The following is a 26,333-nucleotide window of genomic DNA, read 5'->3' as shown; positions in this document are numbered from 1 at the left end:
AAAATGCGTGCCCCGACCGGGACTCGAACCCGGGATCTCCTGCTTACATGACAGACGCTCTATCCATCTGAGCCACCGAGGACACAGAGGATAGCGCGACTGCAGGGACTTATCCCTTGCGCGCTTCCCTTGAGACCCACATTCCCAACTTTTTTGTGTATCTTGCTAGTTACTACAAGTTTTCAATTGTCTTCTCACTCATACGTTCTAATCATCTCTTGAACTGTGATTCTTGAGTTTCTCCCGGCGTATTTGATAATCAAAATATCCACGGGTGTACTGCCGGTCTACAGTATCCAACGGGCACAATATTTCGGCGATCATACATGTCGCCATCATCAGGTGAACTGACGGACTGAGCTCCTGTGAACGTGCCGGCACGGAGATCCGTACACTATGGCTGCTCAGGGGGAACTGGGTTCGGTCGCGGCGGCGGCCTATTTAAATACCCTCCGCCCGCGGCGCGCTCACTCCGCCGTCCGCGCTCCGCGCCACGGTCGCGCGGTGAAACAGATTGCGACGGCGTCTTAGATGACGTCGGTGTGATGGCTCTGTCCGCCGTGGTCGTCACAACTACACATTTGCTCGATTTACTCTTGATTAACCCACTCGTTGGTTCCCAAGCCTTGCTAAGATTATAGCCACAGTCACGGTTTATGAGGTCGTCATTGGTGCGAATTTCGATGGCCTCTCTAACAACGCTGTCCTAGTATCTCGACGTCTGTACCAGAATCCTCGTGCGTTCATACTCCATAGCGTGATTTTCCGACAAACAATGTTCAGCGACCGCCGACTTGCTCGGATACATCAGTCGAGTGTGCCTCTGGTGTTCACGGCATCGATCCTCGACGGTACGCATCGTCTGACCAATATACGACTTGCCACATTGACACGGAATCTGGTACACGCCGGCCTTCCTCAAACCGAGGTCATCTTTGGCGCTCCCCACCAGTGCACGAGTTTTATTCGGAGGACAAAACACAGTTCCGACCCGATGTTTCTTCAAAATGAGGGCGATTTTCCCCGAGAGAGCGCCTGTATATGGGATAAACGCAGTGCCTACCTCCTCCCTCGTGATTTCATCCATCTCCACAGGTTGTGCTGTAGTGGGTAGGCGGTGAGCACGTTGAATCTGCCACTCTGAGTACCCATTTTTTCGAAATACAGTTCTCAGATGTTCCAATTCCTGGGGTAGACTCTCTGCGTCAGAGATAGTGCGCACCCTATGTACTAGAGTTTTAAGCACCCCATTCCTCTGTGAAGGGTGGTGGCAGCTGTCTGCGTGCAAATACAGATCAGTGTGCGTTGTCTTCCGATACACCCCATGGCCTAGGGTACCGTCAGGCCTTCTCTTGACCAAGACGTCAAGGAAAGGTAGTTTACCCTCCGTTTCAGTCTCCATAGTGAATTTGATGTTGGGGTGTATGGAGTTTAGATGTGTAAGGAAGTCAAGGAGTTTATCCATACCATGTGGCCAGATGACGAACGTGTCGTCCACGTAACGGAAAAAGTAAGTAGGTTTCCATTCGGATGACGACAGGGCTTCCTCCTCGAAGTTCTCCATGTACAAATTCGCTACCACCGGTTTGAGTGGGCTACCCATGGCGACTCCCTCCGTTTGTTCGTAGTATTCTCCATTAAAAAGAAAATACGTGGAAGTCAAGACATGCCTAAAAAGCTCAGTGGTCTTTTCGTCAAACTTCTGACTAATCAATTCTAGTGACTCTCGCAGGGGTACCCTCGTGAACAAGGAAACGACGTCAAAACTCACCATGATATCTGCCTCACCCAACTTGAAGCTATCAAGGCGTTTAACAAAATCCACGGAATTACGGATGTGATGAGGGCATTTACCCACATAAGGACTTAATATTCCCGTCAGGTATTTGGCCAACAAATATGTAGGTGCCCCGATGTTGCTGACAATGGGGCGTAATGGTACCCCCTCTTTCTGAACCTTCGGGAGTCCATATAGTCTAGGCGGTACCGGACCTTGGGGTAACAATTTCTTAGCGTCACCCTCCGGTAAATCTGCGTCCTTGAGAAGCGCCCTCGTCTTGTACTCCACCTTCTTTGTAGGGTCAACGCTGCTCTTCCGGTAGGAATCGTCATTTAGCAGGCTGTGCATCTTATCAGTGTAGTCCTTAAGGGAGACAATAACTGTAGCATTGCCATTGTCAGCCGGTAAGGCAACAATTTCAGAGCGCTCCCTCAGATCACGAATGGCCGCCCTCTCTTTACTAGTGATATTTGACTTCATCGGCCTAGATTTCGTCAACGCACGACAAGTTTCACGACGTATTTCCTCGGCTGATTCAGGCGGAAGTCGAGCTGCAACCTGTTCAACAGCACTAACAATTTCTGCGACCGGAGTGAACTTGGTGGTGGGAGTGAAGTTGAGACCTTTTTGCAAAACCGAGATCGCATCATCACTTAACACCATGCCACTCAAATTGATGACAGTCTTGCCCGGAACCTGCAGAGATGGTTTGTCAAGGAGACGTGAGAACTTAGCTGTTTGACGTCCGGTTGCCTTCTTATGGGCGGAATCAGCTGACACCCAGGTGACACCATCAATCCAATCCCAGGAAAAAGAAGTGAACTTACTAGCCAGTTGCAAATGTAGTTTGAGTAATTCCTGTGAGATAAACTCAAGGCTCCGGCGGGTGAATTGCACTCTCTCACGTACCAATGCGAGGCTGGCTCGTTTCATGATTCTCTTAGCTGCTGCAGATTCGATGTGATGCATAACCTTAGCAAAATTTGGAACAACATTCTTGGAACGACATCTCTTTAGAAAGGCAAGAGTACTTAGCAAACGACATCTACGGTGGCGCAACTTTTCAAATTTCTTCATGCTGCGGTACATCTCCTCCCCGTAAAGGTGTATGATGAGATTCTTGAGTTTCTCCCGGCGTATTTGATAATCGAAATATCCACGGGTGTACTGCCGGTCTACAGTGTCCAACGGGCACAATATTTCGGCGGACGGTATTTAAATCGGCCGCCGCCGCGACCGAACCCAGTTCCCCCTGAGCAGCCATAGTGTACGGATCTCCGTGCCGGCACGTTCACAGAAGCTCAGTCCGTCAGTTCACCTGATGATGGCGACATGTATGATCGCCGAAATATTGTGCCCGTTGGACACTGTAGACCGGCAGTACACCCGTGGAAATTTTGATTATCTCTTGAACTGGCCCTGTAAACCTGTCCACCAATTGTTAGTTTTAGTTGACCGGTGGTTCGTTTGAGCTTTGAGGATATTGCTTCCCCCATTGCATTACTCGTAGTAATTCAATTTGAGCTAAGTATTGTCATCTTGGATGATGAAATAATTTTTCCCGTACGTAAGGATACGTTTTAATGGTCAATGTTGCTAGACAAACTAAACATACGTTCCAGTCAGTATTAATTATATGTCTTTTATTTCCCTCTGTCTTGTCGTGATCTTAATGAGAATCCAACGCGACGCAGGAACAAGAGATGTACATTTCTCACAGAGCTTTTAATTCTTACGCTGTTTGCTTGGTGTATTTGTGCTTCACGAACAAAATTACGAGGCGTGTGTACATACGACCAGAAGTGCGAGGAGTAAATGAACATCTAAGTAGTAGAGCGCAGCGGCGTTTGCCCATGTACAACGTTGGTTGGATCTGCTGTGATATGTTATAGAGACGAACGAGTGCAATATTGTTATTGAAATGTCGATATAAAAGATGGATATTGAAAACTTCAAAGTCATTCTTAACTTTCATCTGAGTACATACCTGATATGACTTCAGTATCAATGTCTAGAAAATACTTCACCCGCATACATGATTTTGATCCATAAATGAACACTAACGCGATTTGACTTCTATGTACGAGAGATTCCGAGACAGGAAAGACTACCATAGCGCAGCGGTGACTATCTGTAAGATACGTCTGGGCAATGCAAAATTATTTCCAGTGTATACGAAGTAGATTACCAGGATATGAATGCATATAGCACTCGCCCTTATAGGAAGCACGTGTGCAGCTGAGATATTGACTCAAAGTTGCATAAACTGGCACCTATTCTCGTAAATGTCTGTAGCACAGACGTACTTTATCCCCGATATGCGTGTAATAGGCGTGCAAATAAATAACTTTATAATCTGCTGACGGCGCCTTATGTAAACTATTACACTGAGGACAGTTTGTAATCAGTTAATATTCTCGCATCAGCTATGATTTTAAGCAAATAGTAAGTGAGAACAATTGAGGTGCCAAAGAAAACTGCCATAAATTATGAGTAGTTTCGGGATGAGGAGTAATTAAAGTGAAATGGGAAGAATGGTTGATCGTTATTCTAGAAAACAACACGATTGCTCAGCAATGAAATTACAGCAGTATGCCACGGGGCCACGTGAAATACAATAACAAGAAATCATCAAAATCAGAACGAAGTCCATATGATTTCAAATCCCCGTAGGAATACTAAATAAGTGAGATAGTAATGTGAGCGATGGCATTTATTCACGGATGCGTTAAGGGAAGACCGATATTGATCCGTCTAACATGGGCCAATAGATTCAACCTTGATCACAAATAAAGTACATCTACAAACCAGAACAATAAGTCGAATATTGCGCCTTAGCGTGCAAGGAGGCAAAGTTCTCACCACAAATTCTTGTAACTAGCGGCGCAGAAATTGCAATTGAACTGAAACACGAGTCAAAGTCGTCGAACTTGGAAGCCAATAGAACCACGAAAGTGCAGATGGCGTCCACGCGATGCTTCTAGCTCCGGAGACTTCGGGAACAAGTTTCTTTGGCCATCACAGTGCACACGGGCACGCTAGCTCATATCTCAAGCGCCTATCAGCTGCCTCCTCGACAGTCTAGCGCATAGACGTGCTCGCACTATGGGGCCAAAGATGGTGAGATTACTAACAGACGGTGTCCGTGCATGGAGTACCTTTTCTCCTCGTAAGCGACTTACAACTCGCTTAAAAGTAAATGACACGCAAGACGTTTTCTAATGAACGCATTTCCTTGCGCCTGAGCAAGAGCCCTGAAAAGTACAGTACGGTGTGTAATAAAAAGGTGTGGTCAAGCTTTCAGGAAGCGTTCCTCGCATATAGGAGAACAAAATGTGCAGTATGAACATGGGCCCGAAGCGCTTAGTTTCCATGTTAGAGCTCGTTTCCCACATCTCTTCAGAATCACATCAAGCGTGGGAAACACAGGGAAACAGAACGTACCAGCATTACAAGAAACGTTTTCTTACATGTAACAATGCACCCTGTTACTTACTTTCGGTTACAATGTACAGTAGATTGTAATTCTTAGGTTCAGAGCCAGTGTTTGTTGTTCCACTTGGACGACGGTAATGCTGATATGTGACTCACTTCACTGCTCTGCTAGCTTTAGGCGCGTAGGATGAATTGTTTGTTGTTCACGGCGGACTTGGTTTCAGGTGGAATGGGATGGAAGTATACCCAAATGCGGAGTTCATGGACCCCCATTTCCTGTACGGGTCAGCAGATGGTAATGGCTGTGGAGCTCCACATTCGTATCGGGAGAGATTTCCAGGACTACGGTGTCCAGTCGGGAGGACGTTTACAGCAATTTATCGTCGTCGTTGAGAGCCTGGGATTGAATGCGACAGCGCGTTTGGAGTTTCGCCCGCAAAACGAGTTCTTTTCGAAACGTTGCCACCTCACAATGGCGCCAAAAGTAAAGAAGTCGCTGCCAGACGGATCAACGAATCGGATACGTCGGCGTAGACTCGCCCGCATGTGTATCCTTACCCTGCTGCAGACAGGAAGTTATTTATGTTCGAGCGCTCACTCCAGCCTCCATGTACGAGTAATTAGCCAGCACTTGTAATCATCTCATACGACGACAGTATCGTCTTAGCTTTGATACAGCCGCTTGCTAATAGAACACTTATTCAGATTTATGTATCAGGCTATAGACAGTTTTATTCTGATGTGAAAATATCTTTCTCCATTGACCGGAATGTTAAATGTTACGTGTCAATGACGCTATCGAATACATGTCAGATTTTAGGGCAATAATCGTTTCCGAACGTAGGTATCTGCCATGCTGAAGATAAAAAAAAATTACTAGTAATTCGTGTGTGTGTGTGTGTGGGGGGGGGGGGGGGGTTTGTAGTATCCCTTCGACCTTTTCCTGAATTAATCTACACTTGCGACAGTACACCAAAGGGTTGATGCGTGTATCCTTGCTAACGGAGGACATTTTGAACATTTCGTTTGGAAAATTGTTTCAGATTGTACTGATATATTCTTTTCCTGCATATTTTCCACGAGTAATACGATGATGAATAGAAGCAGAAAATGAGCTCTAAAATAGAAATAAAGCATTTCCGGACGCATGTCCATATAACATACTTTCTTCCTCTGCGTGTCAGAAGTGATTCCCGAAAGTTTGGCCATACGTTTTTGTTACGCACTGATAATACTTATTGAATCGTTTTACAACCCAGCTAACCGAACATTGAAGGCTGAACTTGAGATAGCAATGATAGCAACTTTATTTTATGGTCTATATGTAACTAATAACAGGGATTATGTTATGGGGCTGGTGAGAAAAGGTGAGTTTACATGGCATCCAGAGAAGGCACCCTCAATACTTACAGACAGTTATTATTTTTTGGTCATTTATATCAGGAATGTATAAGAACAGTGCTGTGAAAACACCTAAGTTCTATCAACGTCGAAAGACGGCACGAGAAAATCATGCAGCATATGCACATTCTACTGAAATGGTGTGGGACATGATAATTCGACACAAAGCGTTTTTCGACGTGCCAGCTGTGTTTGGCGATTTACATTACGAATAACTACAAATATTTCATCAACTGCTCTAAAACGAGCACTTCAACTTCCATACTGTGAAACACATCTGTTCCGCTGCCAGCTCTTTGCTTTCCATAATTTGGAAGGAGGCAGTATGGATGAAAAAAAAAAAAGGAAAAAATTGGAAAGTAAACATGGGATCTAAAATATATGCCATAAAAGGTATGAGGTCTTGTTCAGTAGAAAACACGTGTTCCACAGTAGAAAAGTTGAACAAACGCTGATAGTCTTAATGTATTAATATACTTTTTATTGCTTCGAACGACCATTCTTGTAGGTAAAAGACAGTGATCAGAAAACGGACTTCGTTCGTGCGGCATTTGACTATAAAAACAGTGTGCAAAGCAATATTTTTATGTAAAAATTAGCCCAACTGGTAACCTGGCTGAAAAGCTAAGGAAGCAGTAGAACATTTAAAACATCCGAACACTGAAACATGGAGTGAAAGATTTTGCAGTGCTAAGAAAATGGTAAATTTGTCAGAGGTTAAATTATTCAGGTTGTAGCGACGCTCCCGCGCGCTAATTCAAGCTCGCCGGTGTGTGTGTGTGTGTGTGTGTGTGTGTGTGTGTGTGTGTGTGGTGTGTCCGCGTGTGTCAGTGCAGTGCTGTGCGGTCGTAATTACTGTACACGACGTCTGTGTAGTTCCGCGCCCAACCTCTAGAGGCGCTGTGTTTTCTAGCTTTTATATACGCTCTGTTTATTATTATTATTCCTTGTTTTTTGAGTTAGTTGTTAGTTCCTTGCCTCCTGGCTTGTGTGGACGAGTACTGTTTTCTCTGCAATAACTACAGAAATTTTCCCAGGATTAAGGATCCTTCTGTAGAGGCCGGAAGCAAATTTTGTAACTCCGATCAGTCCATGCATGCCGGGCGTCGTCAGATACGCGCTCGCAATAAAGTTATTGTTGCTGAACTGAAGGTTTTTATTCTTCTGAATCACGTTAAGCAAAGGTCGGACAGCCACCAGTTTAGTTGAACCCGACAAGGTCGTAAGCAGGTGGAACGTACAAGCCACGCGAGGAACCGTTCAGAAATCGTTTATAGGATATATGTCCAGAGATAATTATTACTAGCGTTACGAGTGTACGGTGATATCTTGCCTGGCAGCAGGAAGTGCTGCGGGAACGGCAGACGCGGCGCTGATCGCTCCTGTTGGCGGACGCCTCCTGTCTCCACCTGCGGTGTGAGGCGCGCCTCGCGGCTTATTGTTGCCAGGAGCAGAATGGCTGCCGGGCGGCGGGCCAGGAATGCGCTGCCGCCGACGTAGCACGTGCTTGTGTTTGTGGGGGTGTACATTCCTGGTGGTGCTGACGCGCGCCCCGCCTCTGCCGCAGGCACAACGACCTGCCGTGGAACCTGCGCAAGTTCCTGCACAACCAGCTGCGCGACTTCCGCTTCACGGACGACCTGCGCCAGGTGGAGCCCTGGAACAAGAGCCCCTGGTCGCACACCGACCTGCACCGCCTCAAGCAGGGCATGGTCGGCGCCCAGGTGAGTCCCGCTTCTTCATGTACTCAACACTGTTCGTCCCAGATGTTCTCGATGATTAACAAGGTCAGGCTTCCGTCTAAGGCTAAAGTCTAAGTAGGACGTGGTAATTCCTAATCATTGACCGTAACTACCTTGGAGACTTCACCTGCATCTACATATACATCTACATGATTACTCTGCAATTCACATTTAAGTGCTTGGCAGAGGGTTCATCGAACCACAATCATACTATCTCTCTACCATTCCACTCCCGAACAGCGCGCGGGAAAAACGAACACCTAAACCTTTCTGTTCGAGCTCTGATTTCTCTTACTTTATTTTCGCATTCGGAAAGAAAGTTGGTGACTGAAATTTCGTAAATAGATCTCGCCGCGACGAAAAACGTCTTTGCTGTAGTGACTTCCATCCCAATTCGCGTATCATATCTGCCACACTCTCTCCTATTACGTGATAATACAAAAGGAGCTGCCCTTTTTTGCACCCTTTCGACGTCCTCCGTCAATCCCACCTGGTATGAATCCCACACCGCGCAGCAATATTCTAACAGAGGACGAACGAGTTTAGTGTAAGCTGTCTCTTTAGTGGACTTGTTGCATCTTCTAAGTGTCCTGCCAATGAAACGCAACCTTTGGCTCGCCTTCCCCACAATATCATCTACGTGGTCTTTCCAACTGAACTTGTTCGTAATTTTAAACCCAAGTACTTAGTTGAATTGACAGCCTTGAGAATTGTACTATTTATCGAGTAATCGAATTCCAACGGATTTCTTTTGCACCTCATGTGGATCACCTCTCACTTTTAGTTACTTAGCGTCAACTGCCACCTGCCACACCATACAGCAATCTTTTCTAAATCGCTTTGCAACTGATACTGGTCTTGGGATGACCTTACTAGACGGTAAATTACAGCATCATCTGCGAACAACCTAAGAGAACTGCTCAGATTGTCACCCAGGTCATTTATATAGATCAGGAACAGCGGAGGTCCCACGACGCTTCCCTGGGGAACACCTGATATCACTTCAATTTTACTCGATGATTTGCCGTCTATTACTACGAACTGCGACCTTGATGACAGGAAATCACGAATCCAGTCGCACAACTGAGACGATATCCCATAGGCCCGCAGCTTGATTAGAAGTCGCTTGCGAGGAACGGTGTCAAAAGCTTTCCGGAAATCTACAAATACGGAATCAACTTGAGATCCCCTGTCGACAGCGGCCATTACTTCCTGCGAATAAAGAGCTAGCTGCGTTACACAAGAGCGATGTTTTCTGAAACCATGCCGATTACGTATCAATAGATCGTTCCCTTCGAGGTGATTCATAATGTCTGAATACAGTATATGCTCCAAAACCCTGCTGCAAACTGACGTCAATGATATAGGTCTGTAGTTCGATGGAACACCTGCTAACCATCCAACAAAAACCCCACCATAGATGAAAAGTACTAAAGCTACTAACAGGCCCAACTTTTGGATTACACCTCTCCACTGCCCTCCACATTTACAAAAGCTTGATCTGGCCCATCCTCTCCAATGCGAATGTTGTATTGGTCTCAGTCGCTCCATAGCTTCAAATGTCATTCACTCAACCTTGCTTTACCGCTACCGTTTACGTTCTTCCACTTGGATCCACTACCATCTCATTAAATTACCACACCTCTTTAATCACACTGAACACCTCCCCTTGTCCTACACTATCCGCAAACAATATTCCAGTAACTCTCGAGTTTCGCCATTGATCACCAACCGTGGTATACTGCCTTGCCTTTGTCAACCCATCGCGCCAACACTACACCTACACACACTCCCTACACAACTTCAGACAGCGATTTACATCCCTACATTTTTACGTCCTATCAACTGGAACTCTTCCCCACCTGTCCCACTTCACATCACGGCTTCCTCCTCCTTCTTCCTTCTTAATCAGTCCCCATCTCGTCTTCTCTCTCCTTGTCCCTTCTCTTGATATTATAGACTTGCTCACCCATCAGATTCCCACTCACTTTGTCTTCTTGCTACCCAAGTGTGCATTGGTTGGTTGGTTGAATAGTTGATTAATTGGGGGCAGGGGACTAAACAGCGAGGTCATCGGTCCCATCGGATTAAGAAAAGATGGAGAAGGGAGTCGGTCATGCCCTTTCGAAGGAACCGTCCCGGCATTTGTCTAAGTGATTTAGAAAAATCGTGGAAAACCTAAATCAGGATCGCCAGACGTGGGTTTGAACCGTCCTCCTACTACCCATCTCAACATCTACCTCCATCTCCATAGTCACTACCCACTGTACGCCATATTTATTTATGTCACGTCCTGGCCCAGCCTCACTATGCCAGAATGAAGTAAGTGCGAACTGCGTAGTACAATCGGGATGTTAACGACAATGGGTTAGTTATAAATTGCTGTCAACCTTTATATCATAGATGAGAGGGAGAGAATCTCCTTGGTTTGAAGCAAATAAGTTTCCTGAAAACCGAGCAAGGTGGCGCAGTGGTTACACACTGGACTCGCATTCGGGAGGACGACGGTTTAATCCCGCGTCCGGCCATCCTGATTTAGGTTTTCCGTGATTTCCCTAAATCGCTCCAGGCAAATGCCGGGCTGCTTCCTTTCAAAGGGCACGGCCGACGTCCTTCCCCATCCTTCCCTAATCCGATGAGACCGATGACCTCGCTGTCTGGTCTCCTCCTCCAAAAACAACAACAACATTTCCTGAAAATAGGTTACAGAATTGCAATAGGCAGAAAAGATTGTTTAGTTTCTATCAAGTTTATTCTCACATATACTTACGTGAGGTGTTGGGCCACAAACCCCTTAGTAAGATTCAGTCTATTTATTCGGACTTCAAAGCTATTTGCCGGTACATATAAGAAACAAGTACAAAGCTCAAATGTTCAAATGGCTCTGAGCAGTATGCGACTTAACTTCTGAGGTCATCAGTCGCCTAGAACTTAGAACTAATTAAACCTAACTAACCTAAGGACATCACACACATCCATGCCCGAGGCAGGATTCGAACCTGCGACCGTAGCGGTCGCTCGGCTCCAGACTGTAGCGCCTAGAACCGCACGGCCACTCCGACCGGCAAGTACAAAGCAATCACTTGTTCTTGGTTAGCACTGAAATCTCTCTAAGTAACTGAGACAAAGACTAACAGCCTCTGTTCAACACTATTCCAATGAAACTGTAAAAATCCTACTTGACCTGCAGTTCCTGAGTGTCCACCAGAGTCTACCACCGTCTTCTCGTAGTTGAAGTCTCTATCGGCTGTATCGGCTGCTACGGGCTTACTTGGCCCACTGGCGTCTCGCTGCGGAATCTCCAAACTGCCGGCACTGGCTCTGAACCTGCATCTGAATCTCTGGCCCTAGCTATTCCGAAGCTTGTCCTTTTATTTCGTTTCTCATCTACTTGGGTGCACACGAGTTAATTTGTTTCACACGACCCTTTCATTTCTAAGTGATTGGATTGCACAAGAATGCCTATGGTTCCACACGACACTCTCGTTTCTAATTAGTCGGCTTGCGCAAGAATGCATTCGGTTGCTGAAGACACTTTCGTTTCTAGCTGCACACAACTTAATTTGGTTCCACACGAGATTTTTCCGCACGTCACTGTCACTATCTCTTGCTGTATTATCGCCCTGGTGTCTGTGTCTTCCATTGCGCAAGGTTGATTCATGATGCTTCCTCTGGCAGGAAGTCAAACTCTGAGTTATTTGATTGACAAGCCGTACTTGGCAGCAGCCGCCGTTTATCGAGCCCCTACATCCTGGTGGACTATTTCTTAATGTCGGATGGCTGTTTGCCTGTGGAGCCTGGACTCTTACTATGGTCACAAAAGCAAGAATAAAAATTAAAATTTTCTACTGTCACAACATTATTATCCACACCCTTCATAACTACAGAACACTTCTCCTCTTCCCAGAACCGTTTCTCCCCAGTACAAGTCCTTCAGCGCTTTCAAAACTCGAAATCAATAAACAGTTAAATTACGACGCTTCATACCATTACGTCAGAAATCGATATTACGGATTTCACCGACAGATAACGACAGTTTAATTAAATTGGCTGCAAATCATTTTAGGGCTTTGGCCCCAGGTTTCTCTAGTGCTAGGACTGTGTTCCATGTGCCAAGCAATAACTCAAAAGATGTCTCGATATAATTACATTAATTATGTAGACACAATTCATATATACAGTCACAGCATCAACATCCATTGACCTTGTTTTTCCATTGTTGAAAACTTAAAAATTTATGCAGGGTTTCGAAATATACACGTATTCTCGCTGACAGTGACCTACTTCAACATCTACTTCCAATGAAATCCTTTAGCTTCTTTTAAAAATCTATACCGGATGTTCCTCGCAACAGCCATGAGACGCTTTTTTTTTTCTAATTTGTCTTCGGATATTTGAAATTTCATTGTTGCAATGTGTAGCCGGAGTCAGCCCAAACAAATAGTGGTTTAAGAATTTTAGCTATTTGTCAGAAATAATACGCCCAGTGTCGACGGTAAGAGTCGGTTTTCTTTCCATAAATAACAAAATGACTTTTAAAGGAGAATTTTAAGTGCGTCTTCAATAGAATGGTCCCAAATGTCTCTAGTGCGATAATTTGTTCTATCGATATGGATGATCATGAACGTAAAACACTCCAGACGCGACTGAGCAGTCATGCTGCATGGTGGTAGCAGTAAGCGTGGGATAGGCAGAGTGCTGTAGCTGCTGCAGTAATGGTTATTCTTCGAGTTTTACCGCACCTGATAATTCACATCGATGAAACAAATATAGCAATGAATTAATCTGGGACCTGTATGTTGAATGAACACGAAAAATTCCGTTCTAAAAATAATTTTGTTTGTAACTGAAACCAAAGTGACGCTTTCCGTCGACGCTGGGCGTCGAATGAAAGGTGTGACGAGCAGTATTTCTTTGGGATGACCTCGGCTACACACTGCAAAAACTAAATTGCAAGTTTCTGCCGGAACATCATATAAACTGTGCCCCTGACGTTTTTTTAGGAGGGACACCCTTTATGTAACCACGTCTCTCCCCTCGGGACATCCTTTATGTAAGCAAAAGAAGTATGAATGTGAGGTTCGTAGTAATATTAAGCTTTTTGATGGCTAGCACTATTTTGATTTACATTAGTTTTTACATAAAAGAGTCTGTGTTTTGTATATAACAGTTATGGTACAGTATATTTAAACGAGTTTTATATACCTCCTTTTTCTTTTTCTTTTTACCATTTAGTTTTTTTTTAATTGTAACATAAAAAAACGAAGAAAAACAAGTGTAATTTAAGTAACATCACACATTAATTTCACTATAGATTTTAAAATATTTTTAAGTTCACATCTTGTAATCTGGTTTGTAATGTCTTTAGTTACGTAGTTAACGTTCTGATTGAAGAGTGGAATGTTGTACCACTGACAGCGAGGTCAGATGCGAAGGGGATGAAATAACGATAAAGAAAAATGTTAGCTGTATATGAAAAGCATGGCGACCGTAACATTAAAGCCTAAGCCATAGATAGAAATGTGAAGAATGCAGACTATTTTGAGGGCGAGAATTTACTGCAGAAATACGAGAAATATATTGAGTTTTTAACTACGATGCTCAATGACAGATCAGCAGTATCAACGCAAATCGAGTACTGATATCGTATAAAAGACCTGTAAGTTCGTAACGGAAACCGCGACAGTAACAAAAAACATTTCGCAAAAATAAATCGAAGCTAGTTTCACAAAACACACAGCTATCTAGCTCAATTTGAGAATGCCACACATAACTACGCATATATGAATGTATCGTGACTAAGTGGAAATGGTTTAAGAATTTTAACTATTTATCGAATGAATACATATCAATAATAGTGAAGGAAGCAGTAGATTTTCTGAAGAAGAAGCACCCAAAAATTAACCGCAAAATCCATACAAGAGTAGCAATGAAAACCTATCCGACATTATCTAGAAGAAAAGAATACACTTCACGAAAGCATTAACTTTTTGTGAAGCACATTTAATTGAGACTCTGACATGTGACTCATTACACATAGAAACATCCAGAAATTCATGAGTTAACCCAACAATTTATAAAACAGTAGCAAGCAAAATCTGTTCTACATCATCTATAAAGAAACGGGAAATACTAGGAAAGCACTCGTATATTATGGAGCACATCTAATAGACTCCAACATGCGACTTTTCACACAAAGAATCATCCTAAGATTGACGAATTATCCCCGAAACTTATACATTAGTAGAAAGGAAAATCTGTTCTACGTCACCTAGAGAGGAAGAGGAGAAACCATGAAAGCCTCTCTTCCATTGTGGTGCACATCTGAGAGTTCAACACGTCGGTCATCCCTGAAAGAAAGTCGCCACGATTTGCGACACAGGAGACTGTATAGGGAAGAAGTGCACGTTGTGGAGAACTCGTCTATGCCACTCATCGCCTATGTAAGCGACCAGATTACGGCAGGAAATGTACGGTATCTGACCACACAGATACGGTCAGTGAAACAAAGCCATCTATCAGAATCTCTTAACTGACCGCAGCATCGAAACATAATTAGTAATAGCCAAGATATTCAATCTACAGTTTACCTGCAGCGCCTGTACGGTCTCCGATCAGAAACACTCGAGATTAACACAAGAATAGTTCATAAAAGACTTGAAATAGTAATTCTACATGATTAGGCATTCAGACAACTCTTTGAGGCACCTGTAGAAACATTTATAGCTTATACAAGATGCTCGCGCAAATGCGCATGCCCACACCCGAGCGACGTGTATGTGCGCTCTCTCCCTGGTGTCCCTTCGTCGACATCCACGCTGACCGGCCGCTGGTCCCTCGTTCCTATGGTTACCTGTCTCCTCCAGAAGGAGTTACCCAATTAGCAGTTACTGCCAACTTCGGCTCGATGACTGACCGCAACTTCTGTGTCCAGCGATTGTGCGTGGAAACATGGAACCAGAGACACATTATACAGTTACGTTGAACCTGACGGTGAGAATGTTAAAAACGGGAACAGGATTACGCTGCTATTACTATGCTGATACAGAGAAAGTTAAGAAATAAATGTCCATTCGGTTCTGCAAAATACTAGTTTTCTTCCGATAGAATTGCGCCATTATATCTTTATGGTGTATTAGAGCTTATATCAGATCAAATTATATAATGTGTCAACACATTAATAGCTAAAGCGCTTCTGTATTACAATGAAAAATTGTATAAAGGAATGCAGTTTAAAATGTACGCAAAGGAGACTAGTTAAGAAGCAAAGAACAGAGTATAGAACTTTTGGACAACTTGCGGAACGTGTGTAGGAAACGCTGTACTCTCCAGGGAGAGAAGAGCGTATGGCGACGAGTAAAAGCATTTGATCTGCCGAGGTTAAAATGAATCTAAAGCGAACTAATATCGACAAGAGTAATCGCTGTCATTGCACTTAGATTAGTAGTCTGATTTTTCTACCGACCACAAGATTCAGATACATCGCTCGCAGAGGCATCCAAAGATAACTTCAATGCGATGGCACACAATTTACCTCGAGCATGCAATTGCAGTAGATGGTGACTTTCATTCGTTTAGTACTGCATATGCTATTTGCGATACGGGGAAACAGTTTTGCGAAGTAATACTGGCAATATTCTTTGACAACTGCATTAAACAATTACTCTGACCAGTCACACACAAAACTAATATTTTACACAATGTATTTACAAATAGATCCGATCTTCCCGAGATATTATCGACCATGCTGATATTACGGGAATAATGGTCCTCAAATGCAAAATGTCCATCGAGATAGTTGGGAGAGTATTTGTGTTTGGTCGAACCGATGGAGAGTCTCTACCACTCTGTTTAAAGGACGAACTGAGAACATTCAGTTCAGATATAGCAAACGCATAACAAATGTAATTAAAGTTGAAAGACGTTAAACTGCGATCAGGATAAGTAAAGTGATATAACTTTCATAAAACGGCAAAGACCCAGCCTGGTTTGATGATACAACTCGTAGAACACTGCTCTCTAGGTACAAAAGACACTGCAGGGGAAAATGTTAGTAGCAGCTAGTACATCCGTGAGTAGGACCCTGCGTGAATCCTACAATAATTTTCACTGTCGGATTCTGGAGGAAAACATAAATAGATCTGATCATACGTTATAGTTAAAACATGTCCAAACGACCTGTCCCATCTGTCGTTGACCTGCCTAGTGTTGAAACTAAATACACCAGACAGAAAGCAGAAATACCGTGTTCTGCATAACACAGTTTGCCCGTCGCACACAGGTATACATACAAATGAGAGATGTTATTTTAAAACCACCGGTAATGCAAAATAATAAATGATATTTAAATAGAACCAAGCATCAGACCCTGACGGAGTTCTAGGCAGTTTTTACACCTGAATAATAGTGCAGGTCACTTCTGATTAGATAAAGAATAAAAGAGTGGATGTACTGCGTTATACGTAAAAACCACTGGCGTCCGTGAGTTGCTGGATCCTGGCGTTTATTGTGAGGGATTGACGAAAAACCACTTGTGTGAGACACGACTTACTTTAGTCATACACGATGCCCAGGAAAACCGCACACGCAGGTGAAGAGGTGAATGTCGCTATCGCACAAATTAAACCCAGTAAGTAATTCTAGACGGCGAATGTTCTACAGAAACTGAAGTAAAACGGAAATGTTTTCAGTACACACGAAAGTTTTATTATACATGACGAGCAACAATAAAAATTTATTCCTTGACTGTGATCTTGTGTACGGGAAATTTTCATCGTTTGAGGATCGTAAGGAACTGCCGAAAGACTTGGACAAGATTTCCGCTTGCTATAGTGAATGGCAACTGTATTTAAATGAGGAAAAATGAAATATATGACTATAGGAAAGGGAAAAAGCCCATAGGGTGGGATTCCAAGATTATTTTAGGAAGATTTTGAGGACATCACGTCGTATAAGTACACTGGCTGAAGTAAATTGGTACGCCTGAAAAGGAGGCGTAGATTTTGATCCGGGGACGGCGTATGCCATTTGGGAGATAGTAGATGTAGTGATAATGGTTATAAAGCCATCCGCCGACAAAGACAGTAGTGGCATAACTACCGAAGCACCATCTGTGTCTACCATTCAATAGGGAACGCTCAAAGCAAGAAGGCTCAATGCAGTGCACTTACTCACGCCACCCGTGTATTCTAAAACCTACTGGGCGAATTTGAAAGTGGTCGAATTGTGGCCTTCAGAGTGGCGGGATGACTCTTTCGGAAAATAACGACTCAAGTTGGACGTACTGCATCAGTAGTGCAACGACGCTGAATCTAACAGGTGACAACTACAGGGAACGGAAAGTTGTCTACAGCTTGTACAGTAACCAAATCGCAGTTGCAAGAAGCTAAGGACATGGCACGTAATCTATCATTAACAATGGTGTGGGACAGGGTTGTAGTCAGTCGACAGTGTCCTTCAACATGTGCATTGGGAAAGCAATGAGGGAGACCAAGGGGGAACATGGAGATGAAATTAAAGTTCAGAGAGAAGAAATAAATTACGGTTTGTCGATGACACACTGATTTTGGGACTTACAACACAAGTCGAACGTAGTGGATAGTGTCTAAAAAAGTGGGTCTAAGATGAACATCAACCAGTGTAAAACAAATGTGATTGACTGTTGACTAATTAAGTCAAGTGATACTTAGGGTATTAGCTTAGGAAATGAAACACTAAAAGTAAGAGGTGGCTGGTGGCTGAAGTAGAGACAATATAAAATGAGACTGACTATAGCAAGAAATTAATTTCTGAGAAAGAACAATCTGTTAACATCTGTTGTGTATTTAATTGTTAGGACCTCTTTTCTGAGGGTATTTGTGCAGTTGGAAAAAGGGGGGAGGCGTGAGGGCAGCAAGAATCTGTAGAGGAAAACCAAAGCTCGAATACAGTACACAGATCCAAATAATGGTTGTAGGTGGCAGTTAGGCGAAATGGAGAGGCTTACACTGGACAGATTACTGTGGAGAGCTGCATCTAACTATTCTTAGTACTGAAGAGCACAATTGCAACAGCAAGTAACAAACATTACAGAATGTAAGGTCAGTATTATTGATGTCGTATGGTAGACTTACTATAACACTGACGCGTTTGTGTCACTCTTCCCTAACAACCGAACAGTTAGTCTTCTCACGAGAAAAACCACATATAACACTAAAGTGCGATGAAACACGCTAATGTTGCCCTCTGAGAGGATTTCGAATTTTTACCGCGCGTGTGTTTAATGGACAGTGGTATCGGACTATAAATTTGAATATGATGAAATTAACAAAAAAACCAAACCGACTTTAACCTTGGGAGTAAATGAAAGCGGTAAAATCATAAGGGAATGAAAAAATGAACGGTAGCCAGCCCAATTAGGCACATTAGTATGGAAATATATGTTTAAAAAATTGAATATTGGTTATTGAAGATACTGTCATTAGGATTTCTCTTCGAATAGCAAACAGGATACAAACTGACACAGTGCACTCTGAACTGTGTGTTGCAGCAGTTACAAATAACGCACACACCAGTAAATTATTGGATGTAATTTTGCAACAAGCTTATACTAAAGACAGCTACACTCAGAACCATTACTTAATCAAATACTGAAATGTTACTACATGAAGTGCAGAACTAAATTTGGGCGTGAGGGGCTTTTGTCTTATCTGACATGAAAGAAAAAGCAAATAAAAATGAATAATATCATAAATACACTGTTTAAACTGCTCTACATATATCAGTTTTCATTAGCAACAGTAGTAGCTCAATTTTGTTCAGATAGGTGGAGAATATGATGGGGACCCACAAACTAGTATAGTTTCACTACTCAACATTCTCTGATTATTACAGCAGCAAATACTAATTCGAAAAGATATTCATTCACTTCATTTAGAGTAGTTTATAATTTACTTTGCAAGACAATAAAATACAACACTAGGCTTAATTAACTTCAAGAAAGGAACCATTCATGATAGAAATCAAAACCACAATAATTTTGAAAATGAGCTTAGCTTATTTGCCTTTCATCACCTGTGAAGCAGGTATTCTAGACGATAATATTTACACAGTCTTGCAATGTATTCCTACAAAAGTATATTTTGTAATAAACTAAGGATACCTTAGCAAAATCTTTTCCAACTTCACCTTTGTGGTTTAACTTCAACTTTTACTACTCCTTTTGCATTAGACAAAAGATCACTTTTAAAGACTGAAATACTAGAATTGTTCATTTAAATCAGGATACTCGGTTTTAGTAACCATTACGTGAGGACCCTGCATAGGTTCGTGATCGGAATAGAAAATATAATTCTGGACACCTATTTACAATGTGAAGATTATTGTTAAAACAACACAAAAATTAATTGGTCCATGCCCATATGATTCGTCCACCCTTGGTAACTGAGTGGTCAAAGCGACAGAATGTCATACCTACCGGCCCGGGTTCGATTCCCAGCTGGGTCAGAGATTTTCTCCGCTCAGGGACTGGGTGTTGTGTTGTGTTGTCCTTATCATCATCATTTCATCCTCATCGACACGCAAGTCGCCAAATCGGCGTCAACTCGAAAGACTTGCACCAGGCGAACGGTCTACCCGACGGGAGGCCCTTGCCACACGGCATTTTTCCCATATACATTAATGAATGTATGAAGTTAGTGAAGCAGTGGCGAAGATTGGTGGCAAGCAACATGCCGGCTAACTGTACTCACGGCTTTTGATATTCGAATGCTCCATATAGTCTCTTCTTGGCATCGGATTTTCAATATATTAGAGCCATTCCTTTATGCCAAGAATACCAAATAATAGCCATATCCACATCCGAGGCAAATCCTTTACAAAGCAGCTTCCAATTGCCTCTCTTGACATCATCGAAGTGTGCTGTGCTACGGCCAGCCACATACTGCATACCGTTCACAGAAAGGAGCCACTCAGTTCGACTGCGAAAATCACCTTTTACATCGCGCCATTCCACTTCCGTTGCGCGGAGACTTCACTACAGCTTTTACATGTTACAACGACAGGTGCCCTACCCTAAGCATGAACCAGGATTTAATAAACATTTTCTTTTTATGAACTTACACATATTATAATAATTTATCATTTGAACTTATCCGTTTGCTTTTTTCATATATACATTACAAAACTCTAATTTTCTTGTCACATATCGAGGAGATTAAATAAATCCCAGTACACACTCCATAACTGCAGATACACAGTTACATAATATGGACGTATTTCTAATCAATATAAGTGTTGCACACTCCCCATGTTTCATTGAGATTTCCCAACAGGGATACATCAATGAAACATCAATAACACTTCAAAACAGTGTTGGGCGATAATTTTTTTTTTTCAAATACATTACACAACAAACTCTTCACATAACTGTTTATATAAACACTGTTCCATCAAATATTAAACAAAAACATGTAATTTTGTTGCATATATACTATTCTACACATGTGTCCATGTTGTGAATAATATATATATGAATTTACGTATCACTTACATACACAGCTTACATTACACATGCTTAGTTTATACCTATTTGTCACTGTATGATCATAAAGAAAGCATTTTTTGTCTGCTTTAAATGTTTATGCAGTTCATTATGAAAATACAGTACTCAGTACACTGTATAAACTTTTCATCCTTTGTCTGACTGTAGACTTATTTGTCAGTCCTCAACTATTTTCAACATCATCACTTGTCTGCCTATTGACACATTTGGCAGTCCTCCTGATCATACTGCAATATTCAATCAATGCAGTTCTTATGTATGTCATAGCCCGGAGTTTACGTGCACGTTGTGTAACCAATTATGTTATACCGAATGTGAAACTTACAGGACATGTATCAGTAGTCTCATAACAAAAAAATGTTTTTCCAGCATAACAACACTTGACAACACAACATCATGAAGAAGAACATGTACGGTAAAATACTATTTGATTAAATACAAATACACTTTTTCATTTTGCCCCTTATTACTCATTCCTGTGGACGTAAGGTTTTAAATCTACAATATTATGAACACCTAATGGATTCTTTGACTTACGATAAACAAGACAATAGGCGTTACTGTGCAGAGTTCCTTGCACTTCAAAGGGACCAATATAATTATATTTGAACTTAGAAATTTCTTGGCTTATTTCACTAGGTTCTTCGTGAGTTTTTATAAGAACAAAATCCCCAATTTTGAATTTGGTCACTTTAAGGCCCTTATCGTCCCTTTTCTGCTTTTCCTTTCATTCTTTTTCTTTGTAAGTCTTTTTTCTCTCTCGGATCCATTTCTACAAAGGGTGGAAATTGTAAGGTATCTTCAACTGTACTTTTGCTCTTATGATTAAATAGAATTTCCTTGGGTGTAAATCCTGTAGTTTCGTGGTGGTAGGTATTCATTACAATTTCAAAGTCTGCAATCAACCGACCCCATGGCTAATGATTGTAAGTTCGACACAGTCTACCTAGTTAATGCATATAGTGCTCCTGGATATGTTATTTACAGGCCAATCAGCTATGTCTGGGGGCTTCTTCGGCTTTCTGATTTCTAAGTCTTTCATGACTAATCAAATCTTTCCCAGGTATCGCATCGTCTGGTTGCTCTTTCTTTTTCGGTTTATTATTTGCTGCCGGATTTTGTTTGGAAAAGACTTGATTTTGCTTTTCAGATACATCTTCCGTAATGCTTTGTTCCCTTTCCTCTATTTCTTAGTCTGAGCTATTATTTATTTCATATTCACTGTCTGATTCTAACATGAACGCTACTCTTAGACAGCAAGCAAGTTCCTCTTTTGAACTTTCATCAGTTTTTGTATTTTCAAAATTTTCAGTATTTCCTAAAAATTCTATTTCATTTTCAGTCACTGGCGTTTCTTGAGTATCACTTTTGATGACGTAATCTTTAACTTCATATTTAGTATAATCGTCTTGGATTTCAGTGTTTGCACATACTCATCTGAGTTTATGTTCTCATGACCATCAACAACATCTAATTGCATTAGTCTTTCGTCAACCAGGATCGCCTCATCCACACTGTCGGGGATTTCATCCTCCTCCAGATCTCTATTTGTAGCGACAATTTTTGTTTCCAGCACCAGTTTCTTTAACATTGGCAGCTCGCGTGCTTTGCGCATGCTCCTTCCTTTCCCTTACCACCCACTTCCTCTGAAATCGCTACTCGCGCACCTTGCACAGCGCTAACTACTTATCACATTTTCATTTTCGGATAACACTCTCGTTTCGACGTTTCCACTTTCGTTTCTCCAGTTTGTTAATTCTCTGGCCGTATAACCCTTTTCAGAGTTTTCCCACTCACATTGCCTTAAACCGTAAAACAAATCATCACGCCACTCCGTGATCCCCGAAGACTCCTTTTCACACAAATTGTCTGTCTTTTCGCTTTTACTTAATAGCTTCCGCCTGCTTAGCTGGGTGGTAACGTGCTCGCCTCCCATGCAAGCGGGCCCGGGTTCCATTCCCGGCCGGGGTGAGGATTTTCTCCTGTCTGAGACTGGGTGTTGTTTAGTCATCATCATTTCATCCTCATCACCGAGGCGCAAGTCGGCCAATGCGGCGTCGACTGAAATAAGACTTGCACTTCTAACAATGCCATACACTCATTTCAATTCTTTTTTAACTTAATAACGTGCATGGATGTATGTGATGTCTTTAGGTTAGTTAGGTTTAAGTAGATCTACGTTCTAGGGGACTGATGACCACAGATGTTAGGTCCCATATTGCTGAGAGCCATTTGAACCATTTCCCTTGTGTCTAATGCCACTGTTGCAACCGCCCTTCAGACAGCTGATTGCTCCGCCAAGTTCAATGCACGCAGTTGCTTAGTTTGCACACTAGCGCCTGCAGCATAGTATGTCGCCAGTCACTCACTGAAGCCCGTACCTGTTTTTCTGCATGCCCTGTCCAGTGGCGCAGTTCTGCCGTTTAGTTGCGTCTTAAATTCACTTTGTTTTATCTTAAATTCACTTTGTTTTAGCCGGTATGATTTCTTTAGTTTGGGACGGTGATACTTGTCCGCTCGAATCTGGCCCGTGAAACACGTTGGCTTTAGTTTTCCACGTCATTTCGGTTTTGGTAGTTTTGTGGTGCAAACCCTCTACCGCGAAATGACATGTTACTGCGACCTCTGCCTCTATCTCTTTCCATCATATATACGTGGTAACGTGCGTTCCCATTGAATACCGCGAGAACGCTCTCGGGAGAAAGTAGCCCCTGTTCGTTGCTTGCAGTCAGAACGCCGTCAGCTTGGTCAGATGGAAGAGGATGCAGTCTCCGTCGTAAGTCGAGCATCAACACTTCTCTCGTCACAGTAAAGAAAATTCAGCTTACACCTAGACCAATTCCAGCAACCTCAAAAAGTACTTTGGAAGTCTTTATACTACGACGGTCTTTACATTGATCAAGCTAGTTACCTAACGAACTACAAGAATGTTGGCAAATTGATTTTTCTCAATTTGTTTGATTTTAAAACTGTCATGGAGTACGAGAACGAAGTTTTCTCGTGACGACACTCTTGAATAAAATCTTTTCTGTGTTCTTGCAACTTCATTTTTGGGTAAAACCTCAAGCTTTCCACTATTACCACTATGACATTCGTCGTGAGTAGCCGATTGTCGTGACAGCAGCTGCAGTGGATTTACATAGCCAATGGGTTGCTTCTGGTTTGTCAACCTAACTCTTTTTGCTGTCATCGATGGGCTCAGCGTTTGTGCTGGTGGCACCACCATTGTCTAAGCAGCTTAAGCAACTCGGCGAATATCTCTGTTTCTTCTCTGTGTAGATATCTTCCACGCACTTTTCTCTGTAGCATCTGATAAGCTAGGAAGGTTCTTGGGAAGACGGTGATTTCTGTGTTCGGCTTAGGACAGTCTCTTCCTGAGATTTACAGTATGCTCACCGAATGCTGAAGGCCAGGCCATTCATATCGCTTCTGACCGCTCTGCAGGGCGTCAACTGGACATTAAAAATGGAGAATGCAAATAATTAGCAGGTCTTGAGTCCAGTCACACGAATAAACACAAAATTCTGTTTGGATAAAGAAAAGGTTGTCTGAAGCATCTTCGTACTGAGATTTTGTTATTAAAGAGGCTGCAAGATTTGGAGCACCACTTCAACAAGGACAGTAGTTATACTCATTTCGCTTGGTGGAAGTGAGCTGTCCATGCAGATAAGGAGCAGAGGAATTCTCAGAATTGTTTGCGCCCCTACAGCACCACTGGCGCCATGAGTGCAGACGTTGGACACCACCATGGCACTACGGCGGCGTAAGCCGGTCAGCGAGCAGTCGTTCATAGCCTGTATGAATCTGCCACTCCAGCAGCCGTAACGGTCAGTTGCTCCTGACGAAGGGCACAGTGGCAACTGTCGAAAGCTTGAAGTTTTACCCAGAACACGCTGAAAGAAGTCCGAGAATGTATTATTCGTTGTTAACGTGGAGTGTGAGGTAGCGGTGTCGTAGTTGCAGCGGTAGCTGTGACGCCTGACTTTTGGTGTGCTGCAGTTCTGGTCGGCGTACGTGCCGTGCGGTTCGCAGTACCTGGACTCGGTGCAGCTGACGCTGGAGCAGATCGACGTCATCCGCCGCCTCGTCGACAAGTACCCGGCGCACATGCAGCTCGTCACCACCGCGCAGGGTAAGTATCTGGACTGCAGATAAAATATCTGTACATCGATATATACGTATTTTTTCAAAAAAATTTGGTACATATCGGCGGTATTTTTGTCACCGATTATACAGGGTGGAGAAAAACTGTGTCACGAAATTTTAACCATGGATAGCTGATGCCAGTAGGAACCAAAATTACTGATGTTGTGTAGGTCGACAACGCCCAATTTTTGAACTACGGAAACTTGTCGCTCGTGCTCCGATTGGCCGCGGGATTGCCCTGTTGCCGGATGCTCTGGACAATCCACGACCGCGAATGCTTTGCCTGCCAGAGATTGCGCCCTTTGTTTCCTGCCAGAGATATAACATTTGAACATTTTGCAGCATTTCCTATTACACCATAATATTCTAATTTACTTAGAAGGATATTGTGTTTTAAACAGTCAAATGCCTTTGAAAGATCACAAAATATACCAGTAGCCTGCAATTTTTTGTCTAATGAATTAAGTACATTTTCACTGTAAGTGTAGATAGCCCTCTCAATATCAGGACCCCTTAGAAATCCGAAAAGTGACTTTGACAGTATGTTATTTGTGGTAAGATGGTTATAAAACCCATTGTATATTACCTTTTCTGAAATTTTTTAGAATACCGGCAAAAGTGAAACTGGACGGAAATGTGATGCTATTTCTTTATCTCCCTTCTTAAACAGTGGCTTAACTTCAGCATATTTCAACCATTCAGGAAATATTCCACTGATAAACGACTGGTTACACAGATAGCTTAATATGTTATTTAACTCAAAATCACATTCTTTAATTAACTATGTTGATATTTCGTCATACCCACTAGTTGTTTTTGATTTTAAAGATTTTATGAAGGACATTACTTTGGCAGGGGTAGTGAGGATGAAATTCATATTATGGAAGTTACTCGAAATGTTTGGACTGAGGTATTCCATTGCTGCAACTCTATCTTTTCAGTAACAGTTATAAAATGTTTGTTAAACAGTTCTGCAACACTATAGACATCTATCACCAATGTACATTTACTCTTAATGCTATTTTTCCCTTTTCATGTCTGGTTCTACCGGTCTCCTCCTTCACTATATCCCATATTGTCTTTATTTTGTTATCTGATATGACTATCTTTTCCTTGTTGAATTTGCTTTGATGTCCATGTCACAGTGTTGCCCAGTAATGAACGCTTCAAGTGTTGTAAAGGCCATCCCGATGGAAGGTGCACTCGTTGGTAAACAACACAATGGCGAAGGAGTCGGGATCTCGTGAAACACATTGCAGAAACCACGGGAAAAACCCTAGCCTGCGTT

At 42.6% G+C, this 26,333-nt stretch overlaps 1 protein-coding gene and 1 non-coding gene across 2 annotated transcripts in view; one reads left to right on the top strand and one right to left on the bottom strand.

Moving 5' to 3' along the window:
* The window catches only part of LOC124606617 (dipeptidase 1-like), a 1,437,429-nt gene that overhangs the window by 812,996 nt on the left and 598,100 nt on the right, over positions 1-26,333 (top strand). Inside the window, exons 6-7 of the mRNA XM_047138602.1 lie at positions 8,184-8,340; positions 24,899-25,031. Of these exons, the coding sequence (XP_046994558.1) occupies positions 8,184-8,340; positions 24,899-25,031 (290 nt within the window). The remainder of the gene's footprint in view (positions 1-8,183; positions 8,341-24,898; positions 25,032-26,333) is intronic.
* Trnat-ugu lies at positions 9-82 on the bottom strand. The gene has a single exon. It is a non-coding gene; the product is annotated as a tRNA-Thr (tRNA).

The sequence above is a fragment of the Schistocerca americana genome, chromosome 3 (assembly GCF_021461395.2).
Source record: "Schistocerca americana isolate TAMUIC-IGC-003095 chromosome 3, iqSchAmer2.1, whole genome shotgun sequence".
Taxonomy (NCBI): domain Eukaryota; kingdom Metazoa; phylum Arthropoda; class Insecta; order Orthoptera; family Acrididae; genus Schistocerca; species Schistocerca americana.
This window is presented reverse-complemented; position numbering and strand designations above follow the sequence as displayed.